This window comes from Columba livia, chromosome 2 (genome assembly GCF_036013475.1).
Source record: "Columba livia isolate bColLiv1 breed racing homer chromosome 2, bColLiv1.pat.W.v2, whole genome shotgun sequence".
NCBI lineage: Eukaryota > Metazoa > Chordata > Aves > Columbiformes > Columbidae > Columba > Columba livia.
The window spans coordinates 145,401,513-145,415,823 of record NC_088603.1 but is presented as its reverse complement, the minus strand read 5'-3'; the positions used below and the strand labels follow the sequence as shown (position 1 = coordinate 145,415,823).

Genomic DNA, 14,311 nt, shown 5'->3' with positions numbered 1-14,311 from the left:
CGGTTCGAAATATTCCTTTTTTCAGTTTCTCAATCAAGGTAGAACATTTATAGTACAATTGTAAGATCTTTGCATCCTTTCTTTTTTGGATTTTCTAAGAGGAAGGGAATAGTTACTAGTAATGCAGATTTCCTCCAGAGTGACATATTAACATTACATAATTTATCATTTGCTCAGTGGTTTATTTCCTTTTAATCTCCCATCTTCTTCTCTTCCTATGGCTTCTGTCTTATGACATTGCATATGTGTGAGGTGCTGCATTCTACAACTATATGCTAAAGTTTTCCTATGCCATGGAAAGAGATTTACAGACAAAGCTTATAATAATGACTATGAAATTTTGAGGTTTCATAATAACATTTTATATCCTGTTTTATGATTATGCATGTGTGCTCAAAATAGTTTACTCCTTTTGTAGAGGCATAGCTATGATAGATAAACTGTTGGATTTTTGTTATAAGTCAGTAGCTTTTTAGACTGAATTGAAATGATAGAAGTAAGAAATGTGAGTGCCATTCTTCATTTAATGAATTGTTTATTGCAAAGCATAATTATGAGTATTTAAATGTTGCGGATGTTAATCAGCAAACTAGTGATTGGAGTACTAACCACATTTGACTAATGAGCATACAATATGTATATATACTAATGTGAATACTGATATCCTGACACTTCATTGAGTCGATAAGGTGTGTCCTAGAAACTTAGATGCATCCTTAGATGCAAGCTTTATTTCTTCAAATAAGATTAAAAAGTATGTGTCACCTCCTGTGTAAAAGTTTGTTTCACTCCTATCTGCTTGAATAAGTTTTTGTGAGTCCACTGTAAGAAGAGACTTCACACAGTAATGAAGCCATGTAGGTTAAAGAGTAGTGACCGGTTAAACAGGAAAGAACATCAGTGTGTTCTTACATGAGGACAAAGTATTTTTTATTCCATTTTCAATAAATCCCTACTGGTTTCTGACAACAGGGAATAACCAGATGATATGTAAATATATCAGATAAGTTGATCATCAAGAGGAAAAGTATTCAAGAAAAAAATGATATTAGCATCACCCTTATAAATTAAATTTAAATTGAATACTTTTCTGAGCCAAATGACCAAGCTAAGGCACTGTACATAATCCCCTCTTCAAATTTCTTTCAGCTCATTTCACTACAAAACTGTCCTCACTTCTTTTTCTTGGGTGCTCGTTTGTTTTTTTCATCTCCTGACTTTTCTGACGTTTGTGGTGTTGTATGTACTCTTTGAGCAACAAGTACTGAAGAGAGGATTTCTGTTATGTCTTTGGAGACTCAATTTCATCATGTCTTGACTGACCTGATAAGTTATTTTGCATTTATGAGGTCAGTGCCTGTCTTAAGTATGTTTTTAATAAAGGAACAAAGAAATCAGAGCAAGGTTATAGTATTTGTTTTCCAAGATGGCTTGTGGGGGGGGAGGAGCAGAAAAATTACTGAAAAAAAACCAAGTAATTGAAGTAATTGCCTAGTAGATTTTTTAGTGACACATCATTTTTAGCTCATGTGGAAACTTACAAAAAAAGAGAAATTTTCAGTTCTCCTGCTTCTAGGCTTATCCTGCTTCATTTCCAAAACTCTTTTACTTTATTTCTGTGCTCCTTTCTATGTTATTTAGTAGGAGCAGGACATGGATAAAAGCAAACACATGTTTTGGAGGTTTAATTTGGCTTTTCCTCTTTCAACAAACTCTTTTGGGTCTATAGGTTCAGACTCATGGGACATAAATACTGAAATACAGATTTTTTCAGTATATTAGCATGAATCATACAGTTCCTTGAATGAATTTCACAAAGCTGAATTGGGTATCTAAGTGAATCAGAGTGAGAATTAGGAATATCTGAAGGGTCCGTATCAGATCCTACTGTTATTTTTTCTTTTTCATTCTTAAAGGCCTTTTCAATAATCCATCAAAGAGTCCATTAAAACAGTATGATTGATATAAGGTCTGTGATAGCAAGAAAGAGAGAATCCACTGTCAAAATATGTAACAGTTGTTTGGGATTGTTGATACCATCTAAAACAAGACAAGCAAGGAGAGATCCAGCAGCACTGTCATACTCATTCTTTCCTTGACAGAGGCAGCACACATGCTATCTGTAAACACACATTTTGCTCTGCAATGTTTTCTAAATGGGAATTTTTTTTTTATTTGCCATAACTTCTAGCACTACTTTGGACTGAGTCTCAACTGGCACAAGGCCACAAGTTTCAGAGCAGATTTAAATAATTCTATCCCTGCATACAGCTGATTTTAAGGGTAGAAACTGAGAGTGTGATTCTTTGATAATATAAAGTACCTTGATGATATTTGTGCCAAATGGAATTAATATAATAGGAGAATGAATCAAATCACCCTCTATATAATTCACTTTTTTTTTTTTTTTTTAAGTGCTATGAAATAGTATACACAAATAATATTAACCTTTGCTAACAGATTATCTGTTTCTGGCTTTAGTTTCCTACAATACAAACCAGCTCAAGGACTTTAAATTGATTTCTCATCTTACTATGGCACTAACCTGAAATTTGGTTATTGTATTAATTAAATAGGATAATTGATACTATTATATTGATATTGTAAAATAGGTATATGGAAAAATAATTAAAATTATATGATCAGGAAAGGAACATAATTTTAAAATATGGCTCACTTTGTATGACTTTACTGACTTGTGTTTCAACTGCTTCTTAAATTGGTGCCTCTGTGTGTTTGCTCGGTTGCAGATTTCAGACAGAACTCAATTATGATGTTTTGGAAGTTCATGATGGACCAAATCTATTATCTCCACTTTTGGGATCTTACAATGGCACACAGGTCCCCCAATTCCTGTTTAGCAGTAGCAATTTCATATATCTTCTCTTCACAACTGACAACAGTCGTTCTAACAATGGCTTCAAGATTCACTATGAAAGTAAGTAATTCTGAATTGTATGGCTTGATTTCCCTTATCTTAGTTATAAATAGGTGCACAGGTATCATCTTTGGTAAATTCGTGTGATTTCCCAAACTGAAAAAGATTTAGTGATGTTAAACTGCAGAAGAGGTGAACAATAATTTCATTTACCATTTAACATCATTTCTGTACTGCTCCATGTCTTAAGAACCAGAACATCACAACAGGAAAGAAACACCTTTCTTCTGGGTGTCGGTTTTATGTTTTGTTTTGTTTTAATTATTATTATGCTTCATATCATACATTGGTTTTGTGTGTAAAACTGCATGAGATCAGGAAGATTATTAAAATTTAAGCAAATACCTGAATTACTGTCCTAACTGCTGTACCTGCAGCTCTAACTGAAGGTAATGGCAAATGTAGTTTCCACTAATGAGCTGAAAATCAACCTATGATTATGGATTTTCAGGAACCCAAAAACCTGCATGTGTGTTCTGACAGAAGTATTCTTTTTTCATTATTCTAGTCATATAAACTACACTGCTGAAGGGGTCTGTTAGATTACGTACTTTACGAATTCTTAAAATTTGTATAGGTTGATATATTAGCATGTCATCTATGTTTCATGTTTCTAAGTTTACGTTTTGTTGTAATAAGTCATATTTTCATGTGAAATAATATTTTTGTAGTCACTTCTAATTTGCTTACTAAAGGTCATGAGCACATTGTTATCTCTTCATTTCTTTTTTATACTCCTTCTTATTGGAACTACCACCAATCAATTTTGCATTATTTTTGGCCATTTTCACAGTTCCTGACCAGTAATTATAATGATATTAAATATAATATATGTGGAGGTGACTTTGCTGGACAAATTTTAGGATTATTTGAAACAAGTTCTGGCTGTTTATCAAAAAAAAAAACCCAACCCAACCAACCAATTAAACTACAAAAAACCCCACCAACCTATTGTTATTCAAAATTCTTCACTGTCCTAGCCTCCTAGCCTTCACCCACATACTTCCATTTCTATCATCTTCTATACTGTGAAGAAATTATGATTTTGCTAAGTTATTATCCTTTCTGAAGTTTGAAAGCCGCCTACCCTTACAGAAAACTAGGCTAATATTGCCAGCAGAGAACACGAAATTCTTAAAATCACTGGCTAAATGAATAATGTTAAATAGTAGAAATTACACTTTGGGAATGTGAACAGCAAAAAAGATAAAAGCCATACTTATTACAAATATCCTTATATCAATCTGCTTTAATTAAAGAGAGTTGGAAAGGAAATCTAAAATTTCACTGCAATTGAACTGTTCAATTTTATTAAAAAATCCCATTTTTTCTAAAATTGATCCCCACCCAACAATTATCTTTACACTGGTGAAGAATTAAAGTTAAATTTATACTATCAGAGAACATTGACAATATACATACTTACCACTTGTAAACAAAGAAAAAAACATTTTCATTATTTTTTTCTGGTTAACAACCTTTGTTTATATACAGACATCTAGTATTAATTTTATTTTTGTTTAATTCTTAATGGTTCATTGTATTATATCATCCAGCACAACCCAATTCTAGTTACCCTTTTCTGGATGATAATAACAGTGATTCATGTTTCTCTGTTTAGCATTTTTCTCTTCAAGTATACTACTGCAAGCTGAAGTCTTTTATATGTTCTTATTTGCTATGCTAATCATTTCTTTGGATGCTGAATTTCTTTCTAAGAAAGGATATTTTATGACTTTTGCGTAGGAATAAAAGGAATAACATCCATTTAAAAAAATGCTGAATATTTCTTGTAATTTGCCAATTTCAGTAATATTCCTACAGATTTTTGTTTCTTTTTTTTTTTTTTTTCCCCTGATTCTTTTACAATGAAACTAAACTTCTCACTGGGAAATAGTCTAAAAGGTTTAATTTTTTAGCACGAATTAAAATTCTTTTTTTCAAGCCATTTTTACTGCTTTCTCTGCTATTATCTTCTGAATATCTCACATACCAAATAAAGTAGACATGAGAATTATTTAGGTAAATAGTTGATCTATGTAAATATTTGAAGGATAAATATTGAATAAAAAATAAAGCATTTTAGCTAGGATAAAAAAGCTTGATCGGGAAAAATGAAGGCTGGAAATCAGAAATTTGAGCAATCATCAAGGTTTATCAACATCAGCATCAGGGAAAAAATCACTCAATATTGCTGAGATAGGATCAAGCAAAATATCCTGTAAATTATGTGTTGTTTTTCTCTGCAACAATGGCAAGATGCAATTAATTAACCATAGAGTCTTGTAACAGTAACACAGAGAAACACAGTACAAGGATAATTCACTGAACATGTGTGATAACACCCCCACTCACAGCACAGTGAATTATTTAAATTAATTTTTAAAACTCTGTTGGTTGGTTGTTTAATTATTTTCCTTGTTGTTTCTTTGTTTTGTTTTGTTCTGTTTTAATCTAGGTGTTACTGTTAATACTTACTCTTGCTTGGATCCTGGCATACCAGTGCATGGACGTCGTTATGGACATGACTTTTCTATAGGTTCCACAGTCTCATTTAGTTGTGATCCAGGTTATAGGCTGAGTCATGAGGAGCCTTTACTATGTGAAAAAAATCACTGGTGGAGTCACCCACTCCCAACTTGTGATGGTAAGATGGATGGATAAAATTCAGAATACCTTAAAATATACACATTTTGCGAAACTATTATTAGTCAAAATGACCTAAATATTGGAAAAAAAAAAAGAGTAGTCCGAGGACATAAATATTATATACTTCTGTGTGATGAGATATTTAGTAATAAAAGTAGAGAATAATATATAATTCATATAATATATATATATTATATATATATATATAATATATATACATATATATAATTCAGCAGGTTTTGAAGATAATGTTATCTGAACATATGTTAGTGTGAGCTGATTGCCAAATAGCTCTAGGTATGCGAGATTAATGTATTATGTATCTGCTTGTAAAGTACTTATTACAAACTACAAATATCTGTGTTTGGTTATCCATCTATAGACACAGGAGTGCTGACATACAAAACATGAGATGTGGTTTATTTATACATGACTCATAAATCTGCATTTTTTCCTGTTTCATGCTGATTACTGTGTTCCTAGATTGTTAACAGAACTTGACAGCCCTCAGTCACTGTAGGAATTGATTAGAGCCATATTACACATGATGACTGTTAAACCAGATAAAAATGGTATCGAGTAACATGTCATACAGTTTTGCGGTTGCCAGCATGTCATTAAAAAATCTGCTTGAAAAATTATCTCGTAGTTTCAGTCATCTCTTGTTATCTGAATTGTTAATTTTAATCAGTTTTCCCAGTTAGGGGGATTTCAATTATAGTTAATATTAAGAAAACAATTTGTAATGTTTATTAAGGTGTGTACTTGAGCTGATTTCCTCTCAAAATAAGTTTTTTCCTTTGAGCATGACATACGCTTTTCTGATAATAAAAAAAATTGTACATGATAGTATATTTTCTAGAATAGTTCTTAGTGTCTTAGGACACTCAATTAGAAAGAAAAAGCTGAATTGGAATGAAAACTAATGAAAAAGCTCACTGAATTGTTTGATTTGCCATATGAAAATATATTCATTTTCACTGGATTTCTTTTTTAAAATGTAGTAGGGATTTTCTTGGACTTCAGCTTGTTTAGTTAGGAAATGCTTTGGGTTTACTTTTTTCATATTTCAGTGGGTTGAACATGCCAATATATGATGATACTCAAAATTTGTGGTGGTAAAAATGGGTGTGGATAATCACTTTCCTGAAAATGGCACTCTGTAGTTCAGCAAACCTGTTTCCTAATGGATTCTGCTTTTCAGTCAGGTACTTGGAATGAATAATCACAGGGTTCCCACAGCTCACAGTATAACATATGGTGTGTTTTCTTACAGTGGTAGGCACTAGATGCTGAACTACCTAAAACAAACAGTATTCACACTCTCCCTATGAATACAATGCTCTGCTGTGAAATAAACTTATATATTGTGATAAATATCTTCCTCAAGATGCTGAACTAGCATGCAATTCATTAAGTAAATAAGATATTTTTTTTTTTCCAGAGCACATTGCTAAATAGCAATTGTCCATTGAATAAATATGATCTGAAGGCAGGATTAAGTACATTTATTCTAGTAAATTTAATCAATTCATGGTTGAACTAATTTTAATTTCATTGCTGAATTTATTCTCTGGTGGAATGTTTTTAAACAGGATCCAGAGTCCTTGAACCTCCAGGAAAAAAAAGCCATTTGCTAAATGGGCTGTTCTTTCCATAAACTACGAGGACGGGTTTGTATTAATTGTGCCACCAATAAACCCGTTGATCACTGTTCCCACTCATTCAATATATTATTCTGACAGTTTTGGAGGATTAGAGGTCTTTCTTGATTGTTCTTTTTTTGCTAATTGCATCTCTTTTTTACAAATACACCATGCAGTGACATGCAGACAGACCACAATGATTTTGCAGACATTATGACAACTCATGAGTGTTTTGGAGGAGGAAAACAGTGTAGAAAAGTAAAATAAATAGATTCCTTAGGACCAGTTCTTCCTCCAAGTCGAAGATGGTGTTGACTGCAATTCTGTTCTTTGAAGGAGTGTAAACTAATTTTTTCATGAGGTGTTTGGATGTTACACAGATAAGCATCTCAAAAAGCTTATCAGGGAAGTCACACTTCATTATCTGCAGAAGCATTTAGACAATAGTGAGAATGTTGGTTTAAAAAATGAACAAACTTTCCTTCTCTAAAGCTTGGCCTGAGTTCTTATGGAAGGCTGTATCATTCATTCATATTTGAATAACTGGTAAGCATGAAGGATTTATTAGGTAATTTCTTTAGTTTTGATTTTTATATGTATCTATATAGGTAAGGTGTGCACACTATTCCTCAGTGCACATATGTATCCTCTGTGTCTGTATACATACACATGCAAACACAGTTTTATGTATACAAAAGTATGGCAAAGCATTTCTGAAACAAAAAAAAAAAAAGAAAAAAGAAGAGCTTTCTGACTTTTGAGGATAGTAGAATCTATTTCTGTGCTTTAAAGAGAAATATTTAAGAAAAATATTTTCAGAATCATAGAACAATAACAGCTAAAAGAAACCTCAGAATGTCATCTAGTTGAAACCCATACCCCAAAAAGTAAATCCAATCTGAATATTAGATCAGGTTGCTGAGGATCCTACCGAACTGAGTTTTATCTCCAAGGGGCTAGGTTTAATTTCTTCTATGGGCAACTTGTGACATTGTTTGACCACAAAATAGTTATTCTTTATATCTGCTGAGAAGCTCCCATCCTCCACTTACACCCATTACCTTTCATCTTTTCACTGTGGTGAAAGCTACATGAATTTTTACAGTATTTGAATTCCTTAACAGTTTTCAAGGCAGCAAATCCGCTATGTTAAAATAAGTTATACAATCATAAAGTTAAGGCTTCTTCAAAGAATGAAGAGTAAAACCTTTGATCTTTATCAAACCATCAGTCTCTTTTCAGTAAACGAATTAGTCTGTAGGCTGTTATGAAGAAACTGTTAAAAATACTTCAGTGTTTTTAAGCATGACCAATTTCAAGATGAGTCTTTGCAAAATACTTTATTTCCTTTCAGAAGGGAAGGCACAGATCAAGGCCTAGGCTTTCAATTTTATTTTTTTTTCTTTCTTTGGTCCATGGATAAACAGCTTTCTTATTCACACAGAGCAGAGAAAAACAATGAATGCTGTTGTGTACATTTATTTATTTTGAAATAGTTGATCTGAAGACGTGGTTTGATCTATATGCTATAAACATGGGACACATTACCTAGGGAAAAAAACATATAAATAAATAATAACCATTCTTTTCAAATGAGAATATATACAAGCCTTCAGCAAATAGTCATACTTAAGAGAGAGAAAATAGATGGGTTTGAGCTTTGCTTAAAAAATATTGCTTGTATTACATTTACACCATTTCTATTTAACATCTATATATGACTTTCTGGGTACCTATCTATCTGGACATCCCTGAATTTCTTGACTGTAATCTCCTCCCAATGCTTAACAAAGAAGACAAAATTCTGTCTTATCATGTCCTGTCTTATCTGTCTTATCATGTCCTTTCTGTATGAATATTATAATATAATTTTGTGTTAAAGCTTTGAATATATGTTGCAAATCCTATTCTACCCAATATATGAAGTATTATATTAATGCAATTAAAAATGACAGGAAAATGAATGTAAAAGTTAGATCCCTAATCATCATAGCATGAAAACAAATGCTAATACATAAAAATTCTTATTCATTATTTGAATGAATAATAAATATTGACATTCCATTTGAACTCCATGTACTTTAGAAAAGTAATAGCAAAAAAATGTTCAAGCAAGATGAAAAACCTTTAATGTTTATGTTGAAATGACCTAGATGTCCAAATGAATTAGCAAATATAACTTGTTCACTACCACAAGGAACATATCCAGGAAATATGGCAGAGACGTTATGTCGTTTCTGTTAAGACATTTCTAAACTAAACCAAATACTTTTTATTAAAATACAACTGTTAATAAACTTGCTGCAAATATTCAGTGTGGTAGATGCCATAATTGGAAAAGAATAGCATGTCTTGATCTGTTTCAGATTTAGATAAGAAGGTAAAAATAGAACATTTTAGGTTTTCATTGATCTAGCCTACACTAGTTTCTATTCGATTAATCTCTTCTGTGATGTAACTCAAGCCCAGAAGCTGATTGTAATTATTTGATGTTCGCATTGTTATTTACTTGTTACTACTTGACTGAATCCCGTTTTAAGACACATAAGATATTCCATAATTAGGGGGGAGAGAAGTTGAAAATCCTTGATCTATGAAGAACAGTATGTAAGATTCAAATTCTAATTTGCTGTTTCAATAATTTTTTAACTATATTTATTGTTCCCTGTTCCCTGTTTTCATCAAATTACACAATAAATGAAAATATCCTTATGTTTAGATTTATGTATGGACAAACACATCTATGTATAAATGGGCATCTTCACTGTGTCATTCTTTCTAAACTAGCATATGTTATTAGTCTTTTCCTGTGATCCTTTAAACCATTTGTAAATCTAATCATTATTACTAATCAATTATAAATGTGTAGTTTCTGTTCCCATCACCTTTGAAAACAAATATTTTACAATTGTTTATACTTGCAGCCAGCTGACCTTACAAAAAAAAAAAAAAAAGTGGGGTTTGGTTTTGTTTTGTTTTTTGTTTTCCAGAAGGTTTCTGTTTGTCTTGTGTGTATTTTCTTTTTTTTTTTTTTTGAAGAAAATTGAGATACATCATTGCATAGTAGTTTCTGAGTTGTGGTTAATGGCCCATGGCTAGTGTCTTGAAAAATACATATATCTCAAAAATTGTAGGTGATATAATTTGAAAATAAGGAAAATGTTGTTAATTTCCCACATATTAAGGTCTTCAGGCAGGCTAAAAAGGCACAATAATATGGCTTATTTTAATTCTATTGCTAGTAAGCACCACATGTAGAAATATTGCAGTACTAAAATAACAAATGCCTTCTCTTGATATTTTTCCATCCTTCTTGGATATGGTGACCCCCTTCTTCTCACATCCAGTTTTCTTGATAACTTCTTCTTGTTGCTATATCCTTCATAACTTTGAGAATGACTTGTGTTACATCAAAATAAATTAGTTTTAAATAAGTAGTAAACCTTATTTGAAGACCTTGGAGGACAAAGAACATAATTAGTGGCTGTTTAGTTTTATTTCATGGTATAAAAACCAAAATGTAAGAGGCTTTTCTGTGAACGAGTGTTAAGCTAGCTATATAGGCTGGCCTCTGTAGGAAGACATTATACAGACTGACTTCTGCAGTGAAATCTAAATATGTTAAAAATAGAACAGAGGACATGAAAAAAATGAATATAATCTAAGAACAAAAATGTCAACTTCCTTGCTTATAAGCTGCTGCCACAATCTAATGTGAAGTGTCCCAGTGACATTTGTGTAGCACAGCTGCTGTGACAAGAAAGACAGGTAGGTACTTGCAATTGGTAATGCAGTGGTCATAAAGATGGAAAATGTATCTAACAGTAGTAGATTAAGAAAACCTGTCTCATTTAACGTAATCAAAGTGAGAGATACTAATGTGCTTTGCAAGCCTTCCAAAGTGACTCTCCAAGAGGGAAAATAACCTAATGACAATTTTGCAGCAGAAAAATGGGTGAAGGTGGACCATGAATACATTTAGGCTACAAATTATGAGACTGTTTCTAGTACTGGAAGATGTATTTTCTATAATAGTTTTATAGTATCATGAAATATGGTCTGAAATGGAAGTCAATAATTTTATGAATGACACAAGTAAAGTGCTTTCTTTACAACTACTCATGTATTTCAGGGTAAAGCATAGCCTGCATGTCTTCCACTGAGACACTTAGGAATAGCCTAAGTAAATGTTCTAAAATTGTTTGGGCCAAAAATATTTTCAAACGATATAGGGCCATTTTCTAAGATAGTGTTGCTTATTGTCCTCTTCGTTATGACTGGTCATGTTGCTGAGCAAAATGAATACAGTTGTGATCATTCACAACAAAAGAAATTGTAGGTAATCAAGCCAACACTGTAAGAATTCATTTTGGCTAAACAACTGGTTTAGCCACTGAACTACACTACTAAATTTTGATCTTCATTCACGGCTATTCAAAACTTGCTTCTTAAGCTGTCACATCATTTTTGATCACTGTAGTGATGTAGGGATACTTTGTACTATACATCCAGGCACCTATCTGTATTTCATACAGTCGCTTCTATATTTCTTCTCTTTATTTTTTCTTATTTTGTTTCTCACTATTCTGAAAACACAGTAATGGAGAGAAAAATAAATTAGGCATGTCTGTGATTCTGTCTTGATTTATCTTCTCTACTTGCATAACAAATTATCAATTTGTGTGTTAGCAACATGTTATTCCATTTTCCACATTAGAACACCAAACTAATGCTTCATTTATCTACTTATCTATTCACTCTACTTTTAGCCTGTCCTAGCTTCTATCTCTGTAAATCAGATAAAGTGAAAGAATAGTTCCTTGTAAAATCTGGAAAAATGTGTGGATTTTATCTTTTGCTGTATTTATTTTCATATCACAGAATCACAGAATGTTTGGGGTTGGAAGGGACCTCCGGAGATGATTTAATCCAACCCACCTGCTAAAGCAGGTTCACCTAGAGTAGATCACACAGGAATGTGTCCAGACAGGTTTTGAATGACTGCAGAGAAGGAGATTCCACAACCTCTATGGGCAGCCTGTTCCAGTGCTCTGGTGCCCTCAAAGTAAAGAAGTTTCTCCTCATATTCAGATGGAACCTCCTATGCTTCAACCTGTGCCTGTTGCCCCTCGTTCTATTATTGGGTACCACTGAAAGGAATTTGGCCCCATCCTCTTGACATCCACCCTTGGGATATTTATAAACATTATAAGATCCTCTCTCAGCCTTCTCCAGGCTGAACAAACTCAGCTCTCTCAGCCTTTCCTCATAAGAAAGATGCTCCAGACCCCTAGTCATCTTTATAGCTCTTGTTTTTGGTTTCTGTTTTCCTTTGCACTCTGAAAAACTATCAGATTCTAGGAGTGATATTATATGCTTAGTCTGTTTGCCATCTTATCAGGACCAGAGCACATTTTATATTTCAGATCTGTCAACTTGGCTTTGTTTTGTAAAATACTGGTCCCTTGATGCCTTTTGTTTGCCATCTGCTAGCCTTCACAGACTTACATTGAGTGCCTGATGGTGTGCCAGAGACATTTTGTCACCATTGGGGTGCCTGAAAGGTTTTCCAAACACCCACTGTAAAATACATGTGATGTTTCCCATGATTATAAAAACTAATTGCATTTTCTTATTTAATAGGGCTGACCTAGGGTATGGACAAAGTAGGTAGAATCAGAAGCTCAAATAATGTGCTGCCATGCCCCTGGCTCTGTTTTACTAATATCTAAATATAACCAGATCTGGTCATAAGTGGACAGTGCTTACCTTCATTGTCTCTTCATCAGAGAAGTGAGGAGGAAAATTAGTATGCTGGGAGGTTATTCCCCTGTGGTGACAATTATGAGATTAGGCAGTTGTGGTCCTAGAACATTCTATTTCAGCATAAGGTCCTGGATCTGCAAATTTCCAGCTTACAACTAGGCCAAAAGGCTAGAAATAGGACAAAAAATTTCATTTCTGCTTTATAAGAAAACTCTAGTTAAATGTATATTTATTTTTATTCATGCTCTGAAGATAATGGTGGCATGGAATGCAAGTAACCTCACTATGAAAAATTATTGACCTTTATAAAAACATTCCACAGTGTTAGTGAAATGTCTGGAAAATGCATGTATTTCCTTGTGACAAACATCTGCTTAGGTAGAGGGTAAAATAGAAGGTAAATTAAGGATATTCTTTCCGTACACTGTACGGCTGGTACTCAAGTTAGTTTTGAATGTACTTCTACAAGCAGAAATAATGCCCAGTCAATGTATTTATTCTCAAATAAATAGCATTAATAGCAAAAGAAAACAAGGGTATAACTTTCATGATTTACCCCATCAATGTGTGGCAGAAATTGTCATAAATAGAATAAATAGCAAGATACAGTAGAATAAATTGCATGATGTAACACATTACACCACCTTTCTCTTGAAGAAGTATGAAGATGTTGTTTGAACACTGTTCAGATATTGGAAGGCCAAATTTCTCCCACTGTTACCATCCATGTTGTTGAGTGCTACATTGGTAGCTGCTGCTGAGATTATATGAGGAGTAGGAGCCAGTTAAACCAGCTAGTGCAGACGAGGCAGACTCTCTCAGGAAGAGATGTTGTCTCTCCAGCCTGTGACAGGCTCCTTCCCTTACCCTTAGTCCTGTGGAAGCAACTGGGAAGCACAGACATGATCAGCAGGTGAGAATCAGCTTAGACAAGGTGAAGAGGGGTTGATAGTTGTATTGATTGTAATTGCAGACAGGTAACTGCCATTTACTTATCTTTCAAAGTTCCTTTTAACAGCTTTAGCATTGGCTGAAGAGAAAACCTTATTGTTAAAAATGGGAGTGCTGAATACTGGCTTAGGTTAAGGTCTGGGCTCGGAGAAGGTACAGTTGATACCTGTAACAATTCTGAAAGGACACTGGTTGAAAGCTTGACTACTGAAGGCTGAAAAGGGAGAGTTTGTGTTGATTTGGAAGAGCTGCTCATATTAAGAACTGCAATTAGCATTCTAGAACAGTAAATATTATTTGACTGAAGTCTGGTGGCAATAATATAGTTTACTGGGTTTTTATGTGTTCTGGAACATTGCTA

General features: G+C 33.3%; 1 protein-coding gene across 6 annotated transcripts in view; it reads left to right on the top strand.

Annotated features, from left to right (window-relative positions):
• CSMD3 (CUB and Sushi multiple domains 3) overlaps positions 1-14,311 on the top strand; it is a 631,749-nt gene that overhangs the window by 378,690 nt on the left and 238,748 nt on the right. For all 6 annotated transcript variants that reach the window (XM_065054280.1, XM_065054281.1, XM_065054284.1 and 3 more), the window contains 2 exons: positions 2,751-2,938; positions 5,397-5,585. In XM_065054280.1, the coding sequence (XP_064910352.1) occupies positions 2,751-2,938; positions 5,397-5,585 (377 nt within the window). The remainder of the gene's footprint in view (positions 1-2,750; positions 2,939-5,396; positions 5,586-14,311) is intronic.